The sequence below is a fragment of the Puntigrus tetrazona genome, unplaced genomic scaffold (assembly GCF_018831695.1).
Source record: "Puntigrus tetrazona isolate hp1 unplaced genomic scaffold, ASM1883169v1 S000000746, whole genome shotgun sequence".
Lineage (NCBI taxonomy): Eukaryota > Metazoa > Chordata > Actinopteri > Cypriniformes > Cyprinidae > Puntigrus > Puntigrus tetrazona.
In genome coordinates, this window is record NW_025048355.1 from 860,001 (window position 1) to 867,500 (window position 7,500).

Below are 7,500 nucleotides of genomic sequence, written 5' to 3' on the forward strand. Positions count from 1 at the left end.
ATTTATTTTTAGATTAAAAGAAAATATATTTAAAAAAAAAAAAACACAAACATTTGATCAGTGACATCACTTTCCTTCACAAGTAAATGTGTAAAAAAAAAAAAAAAAAGTACATTTTAAAATTCTTAAATATTGTATAATTTTTATGCATTCATGGAAAACAGGAATACTAAATGAGAAAGTACTTGCACCAATACTAAATGAGAATATAGTTTTTACATGTTGCATTTAAAAAACGCTTCTCAAAAAGCCAAAAGCTTTATTATTGTGTTGAGAGAAAATGATCTGTCATTGAGAAAATAAAAAAAACATTTTATACCCCATGACACTTTTTTCCCTCATTTTGGTTCAAGGAAATGTATATTGATTTAATAACATTTAGATATTTGTACTACAATATATTTATTCTGGAAATGGGGGAAAAATACAGTTTAGGAAGTATTAGAGTATATGCATATAGAATGAGTGCTAAACTGTGTATGTTGTGTTTAAGGGCTCGGAGGGGCGGTCGGTTACGCCCTCGGTGGTCTTGACTGGACCCACACCTTCTTGGGTCGAACCTTCAAGTCTCAAGAGCAAATTCTGTTCCTGTTCGCCGCGGTTCTGTTCACTGTTTCGGTGGGTCTGCATCTGTTCAGCATCGAGGAGCAGCAGTTCAGCCCCCAACAGGACCGTCTGGACGAAGAGGCGGAGACCAATTCCAGTGTTAAAACCGCATCGCACCAACCCCAGCTCGAAATGATCCACGAGGACGAGCCCTACGAGCATTACGACCTCTACGCCGACCGGCGATCGGAGCGAGACCTGGACATGGACTTTTTAGACGTGGACATCGTTCGGAGTAAAAGCGACTCCGTTTTGGCGATGGCCGACGCTACGCTGGACCACCACGACATGCTGTTTCTGCGTGAAATCGAGCCGTCTATCTTCCAAGATCGCATTTCTTCCTATCACGGGTCGCCGCCGCGGCGCAGCAGCAGCGTAGAGAGCCAAGAGTTCCTGCGCGGAAAATTTAGCAGGCTATCTGTGTTCCTGCAGCACGCCGAACGTGACGGAGAAGAAGCTCTGCTTAACAGCCAGCTCAACCAATCCAAATCGCCCAACGGACACGCGATGGACCTCAACGGCCACGGGCCGCCCGGAATCAAACCCTCCAGCACCAATGCTTCCATGCGCCGCAGACGTCACACTTTCTACCGACAGTCGTCCTGCACCTTCTCCTATTACGGCCGGGTCGGATCCCACCGCTACCGCTACCGGCGTGCCAACGCCGCGTTCCTCATCAAACCGTCCCGCAGCATGAACGACATCTACGAGATGGAGAAGCGGCAGAAGCAGAGGAGCGCGCAGAGAACGAGGCACCAGAGCGGGAACACCAACTCCAGCGGGGACACGGAGAGCGAGGAGGGCGAGGCCGAGACCACCGTCCGTCTGCTCTGGATGTCCATGCTGAAGATGCCCAAAGAGCTGTTCAGGTTGTGCGTGTGTCATCTGGTCACGTGGTTCTCCATCATCGCTGAGGCTGTGTTTTACACCGACTTCATGGGGCAGGTCATCTACGAGGGCGACCCGACGGTGAGCGTTGCATTGCTAATTAAACTGCATCTAATGAGACATACATTGCATATGAGTTGACAGGTTTGGTCAGGTTATGCATGCCCTGGGAATCGAACCCACAACCTCAGCACTGCTAGTGCAGTTTTATGCAAAAACATTCATGTAACTCAAACAGTAGCACAGTTCATGCATTCTTTGGGAATTGAACCCACAACCTTGGCATTGCTAATGCCATGCTCTATTATTTGAGCTATGATAATGTAGAAAAACATTCATGTAGCTCAAACAGTAGCACAGTTCATGCATTCTTTGGGAATTGAACCCACAACCTTGGCATTACTAATGCCATGCTCTATTATGCATGCCCTGGGAATCGAACCCACAACCTCAGCACTGCTAATGCAGTTTTATGCAAAAACATTCATGTAGCTCAAACAGTAGCACAGTTCATGCATTCTTTGGGAATTGAACCCACAACCTTGGCATTGCTAATGCCATGCTTTATTATGCATGCCCTGGGAATCGAACCCACAACCTCAGCACTGCTAATGCAGTTTTATGTAAAAACATTCATGTAGCTCAAACAGTAGCACAGTTCATGCATTCTTTGGGAATTGAACCCACAACCTTGGCATTGCTAATGCCATGCTCTATTATGCATGCCCTGGGAATCAAACCCACAACCTCAGCACTGCTAATGCAGTTTTATGTAAAAACATTCATGTAGCTCAAACAATAGCACAGTTTATGCAATTCTTTGGGAATTGAACCCACAACCTTGGCATTGCTAATGCCATGCTTTATTATTGGAGCTATGATAATGTAGAAAAGCATTCCTGTAGCTCAAACAGTAGCACATGGTGCATTGGCTTTGCTGAGGCTGCGGGTTGGATTCCCAGGCAATGCATGAACTGTTCAAATGTAGTTTCAATGCATACAATGCAAGCAAAGCATGGGGAATCTTTCACCCTAAATTATAATTTTAGTGTCATTTACCCACAAAGGCAACTAAATAGTGAGAGAAACATTAAGGTACACATACATTCTATCAGTTCATCCATTCCTTGGGAATCGAACCCACAACCTCGGCACTGCTAATGCAGTTTTATACCAAAATATTCCTGTAGGTCAAACAGTAGCAAAGTTCACGCATTATTTGGGAATTGAACCCACAACATTGGCATTGCTAATGCCATGCTTTATTATTTGAGCTATGATAATGTATAAAAGCATTTCTGTTGTTCAAGCACTAGAACATTATGCATTACTGTCACAGAGGTTGTGGGTTCGATTCCCAGGAAATACATGAACTGATCGAACGTATGTGAATCTTAAATGCAAAGTTGCACTAATTGAATGTACAGCTTTAATGGATACAATGTAATATTGTACTTGTTTGCATGTGTCATATGTTTTGTTATTAAAAACAAAAAATTGACAATTTCATTAAAAAAATTCAGTGATTTAATAGAGCACTTACTAAAGGATGCATTACTCAAGTATTACCTCAGAATTCCTTGAAGTAAATATTTCACATCAAAAGGGTTCATCTGACAGAGAACTTTGGAAATCCCTGTTTAGTCAGTCAAAAAAACTAGATATTAAAAATATTTTTGAAAATAATTCTTATTTGGGATTGCTGGCAGTAAGCAGTATGGTTTGAAAGATGCAACATGGTAAAATTTAGCAAATGACTAAAATCCATAAAATTTCGGTCTAATAACAAAATATTTGCTTCAAGCTTAAAGTGGAAGATGGCGTTCTTTCACTGCCACCCAGTTTTTACCCTGAGTGTGTCTCTGCAGGCCCCGCTGAACTCCACCGCCCTTCATAACTACCACAGAGGGGTTCAGATGGGCTGCTGGGGGCTGGTGATTTACGCTGCCACCGCCGCCATCTGTTCAGGTACGTATCCTGACACCAGAGATCACCAGTCTGATCTGTTCGAGTGTAATTCTTCATCTGTGTGTCTTTTTGTCAACGTAGCTGTACTGCAGAAGTACCTGGATAACTTTGACCTCAGCATAAAGGTCATCTACATCCTGGGCACTCTGGGCTTTGCCATCGGTACGGCCGTCATGGCGATCTTCCCCAATGTCTACGTCTCCATGGTGATGATCAGCAGCATGGGCATCATCTCCATGAGCATCTCGTACTGTCCGTACGCGCTGCTGGGCCAGTATCATGATAATAAAGAGGTCAGAGGCTCTTACGTTCATCTCTGTGAGACAGTAATCCTGCCGTATTAAAGCTAATCCCAGTGTTAGTCCTAATCTTTGTCCTGACCGCTACACAGAACTCAGGGTTGAGGGTGACACTTTAATAAGTAACAGGCATTACATGTCATCAAATTACTTTCTTGGTCTAAATAACAGTGTAAGTAGCTGGCTTGAATATGTTGTTAAGTATCATTACAACAATTAAGTAATTTTTTTAAATGTAGCTTTACTGGTAATCAGCAGTTTCTGGACTGAGATCTCATAGAGGGCAGAATCATTGGATGCTGACACGCGACCCGTGTGTTTTCTGCCGTTCGCAGTACGTCCATCACAGCCCCGGCAACTCCAAGCGAGGTTTTGGCATCGACTGCGCCATCCTGTCGTGTCAGGTGTACATCTCTCAGATCCTGGTGGCGTCGGCGCTGGGAGCGGTCGTGGACGCGGTGGGCAGCGTGCGCGTCATTCCCATGGTGGCCTCCGGCGGCTCCTTCCTGGGCTTCCTTTCCGCCTGCTTCCTCGTCATCTACCCGGGCTCCGGCGGAGAGGCCGAGCAGACGCGAGCGCTGACGGGCCCCGATAACAACGGCGTGGCCGAGAAACCCAGCTTCCTCAAGCTCACGCGCAAAGGCGCCGCCACCACCACCTGCAAAGTGGAGTGCGAATCCACGCTGTGAAAGCCGTCGGGAGGCCAACATCTCATGCCGAGTTCACACTGCGCGATTTCACTCAACAAGTTTGGCGAAAGAATCGAAAACGGAGGCAAATTCTTGCTCGTTAACGCAAAGATGCAATCGGAGCTACACTAGGGCTGCGCGATTAATCGAACGAGACGACCGTGTGTATTTTATCAGACGCATCTCCGCACAGAGCCGTAGTTCACTGATAAGCTACGCTAGACAGGAATCGAAGCTTCGAATCAATTGATTCGCAAAATGACTCACTGTTTCGAAGCGTCCGAAACACCACACACTTGGTTGAACGTGTGCAGACGCAACAAAAACTTAAAAACAATGGTTAAAGCATGCGTAGTGAAAGCTTAAAAATGCGTCAAGTGCAACAAAATTAACAGGATAAAATATGACGTGTCTGTATAATATGTGGTTTTAAAAATATATTAATTTGCAGGGCTTGCTGGTTTTATGTGCGTCTGTCACATGCAGGCCAGTGAGGGATTCTTTACTACTTCTTATACAAACGTCTCGTTGAACTCATATTTGGTTGTATGTTTATTAGTTAATTAGTCAGTAGACGGACAACTGATCACATCACTGACAAGAATGGCTATCGCAGCTTTTGCTTTATCACCATTTCATTTCGATTTATCGTGCAGCTCAATGCACCCTTAAAAGTAAAGGTGCACCACAAAGAAAAAATCGTTTTCGGTCTTTTAACGAAGCGTCTACCTTTTTATAATCCAGAACCTTCTTTCGCCACCAAGAACCTTTTTTGATGTTAAAGTGCGCATTATTATAGGCTGTGAAAAGTTCAAAAACTATTTTCATTTTCTTATAATATGCAGTTTTTTTCCAAACCCCTCCGGCGATCGGTCGATTTCATTCAAAGCGGTGTTAGTAACCTTTTACCTTTCCAAAAGCGGCACCTAGTGGCAAAGAACGAATTAGCATTTTCATTCAGACCAACGTGAAAAGATCAAACGGGCGTGCGGCCGATATGCTAATGGCCGAGTTTGGCGTCGACTTAAAATAGCTGGTTTGACTTTCTTTAAGGAACCAAAAAAATCTTACATGGCATCGTGTAAATATGGCGACTTTGAAAATGGCGCAGAGTGAACTCGGCATAACATTCCCCACGCGTTTCTACACACATGGAGCCGGCCGGTGGACAGAAGGCACGGTTGTCTTGTTTTTGTTGGTCTGTCTGTGTTTGGCCTGGTGTTGCGGGTCTCAGGGCTGCGTCTCAGGGCCACCAGGGGGCGACTCTGGGCTGAACTCTTCAGGGGAGAGAGAGAGAGAGGCCGAGCTGGGTCTCTCTCGCTCTCCACCACATGCACTTCCCTTGCACACTTCCATTCGAAGCTCATCCTACAGATCTAATATAGAGAATCTCTATTATAAGTTAATGGCTAGAAAACTTTATCTTTTCCTATTTTTTTAACGGAGGACATTATGATTACCAAACGTTGCCCAGTGCAATAATAACAGCCGTTTCGTGACGAAGGCTTTGTTTTAGTGGTGTTATGCAGGCGAAAGGGTGAATCTCACGAATGCATGGAGTATTTTATATCTCGCAGAAAATACCAGGAATTCTTTGCGCATTCGCAGGAAATGATGGAGCTTTTGGAACCGAATTTCGACATTATTTTCACGACAGGTCTTGCTGATATATTTATTAATGGGAAAAAAAATATTATTTAAATGTAATGTTTAATAAAAAAATTAATTAAATAAAATATACATAGGTTTAATCAGCTATAAAGTGAAATCGCAATGCCTATAAATGCATTTATAATCACAAACAACAGGAAATGCATTTTTTTTTTCCATTTATTTAGCAAAAATTAAAAGCAGTAAAACAACACTACCGCTGGACAATATTCATGCATTCACACTGTACTTTAAAGCTGCATAAAATATACTATTGTGTAGATATGCATACATTTACTCTTAGTACATTACAGTTGTGAATAAATGTTTAATTGTCGTGAAAATAACGACAGTTACTGGCATTAAATGCTGCAAAGAAATAAACAGTTCCTTGATTTTCTTCATGATTGTTATATTAATTAAAAAAAACCAAAAAAAGGTGAAAAATGACAATGATAAGAAAAATACGAGAAATTATCTTTGCATTTTCAGAAAGTTAAGAATATATGAAGAAAAACGTATTAGTCAGTTATTTCTGAAGTGAAAAACATTTTTACATTAATAAAAAAATATATAATTTTTTACATAAAATGTATAAATACATATATTTAATCAGCTATAAACTGAAATTGCAGTGTCTGCATATAATCTCCACAAATGACATCAGATATATTATTAGTTTGATGTGCATGTATTTTAATAAGCTTTTTCGCATAACAGCTGTTGAGAAATGTGCCCAAAACGTACTTCATTTTCTTGACGCAAAGCATAATTCCTGGAGTAAAAGGTAATAAGTGACAGTCATTTCCTGAGATTCACCCGGATCTTTTCATTGACGTACTGAAGTGCTTTAATACGTTTGATGCGACGCTGCTGAGTGCGAGAAGCGAGAAACGTTTTCCCTTCATCCACGTGTTTCCCAAAAGACGGCCCAGGCGAGGGCCCAACCAATGCTGAGAGCGAGTAATAATCTGAATGCTGCATCCGAGCGTTCACGCAGATACCAAACCTTTCTTACGCTGACAGACTGTGACTGCATCCGTGATCCCGGCGCTTTCTGGCAGGACTTTCGAGAAGCACCGGGGGTTCTTGACACTCGCACTAGCGCTCTGTTTACATTAGCACCCGGTCGCTGCCTGAACGGACTCATCTCCGCCATCTTGGCTCAAACCTGGCCCTTTTTTTTTCTCGGGCCTCGGCTGCACTCCACGGTTTCCTGACGCTGAGGATGATCGTGCCGGACTGTGATTGGTTGATTGAGTTTTGTTTGATCTTAAGTGGTTTCTTTGAGACATTCTTTGAGGTCTGGTGACCAGACGTGATGTGATTGGACGCTATTCTACTTCCTGTCTTGCCGGCTGAAGAGTTTACCAGGCCAGTTTAAAAAAGAAAAAAAAGAC

General features: G+C 43.0%; 1 protein-coding gene across 3 annotated transcripts in view; it reads left to right on the top strand.

Moving 5' to 3' along the window:
• The window catches only part of LOC122335265 (solute carrier family 45 member 4), a 50,302-nt gene that overhangs the window by 41,880 nt on the left and 922 nt on the right, over positions 1-7,500 (top strand). For all 3 annotated transcript variants that reach the window (XM_043233085.1, XM_043233087.1, XM_043233086.1), the window contains exons 6-9: positions 494-1,575; positions 3,363-3,462; positions 3,544-3,755; positions 4,097-7,500. The exon at positions 4,097-7,500 is cut by the window's right edge and continues 922 nt beyond it. In XM_043233085.1, coding sequence (XP_043089020.1) covers positions 494-1,575; positions 3,363-3,462; positions 3,544-3,755; positions 4,097-4,450 — 1,748 coding nt within the window. In that variant the 3' untranslated portion in view covers positions 4,451-7,500. The remainder of the gene's footprint in view (positions 1-493; positions 1,576-3,362; positions 3,463-3,543; positions 3,756-4,096) is intronic.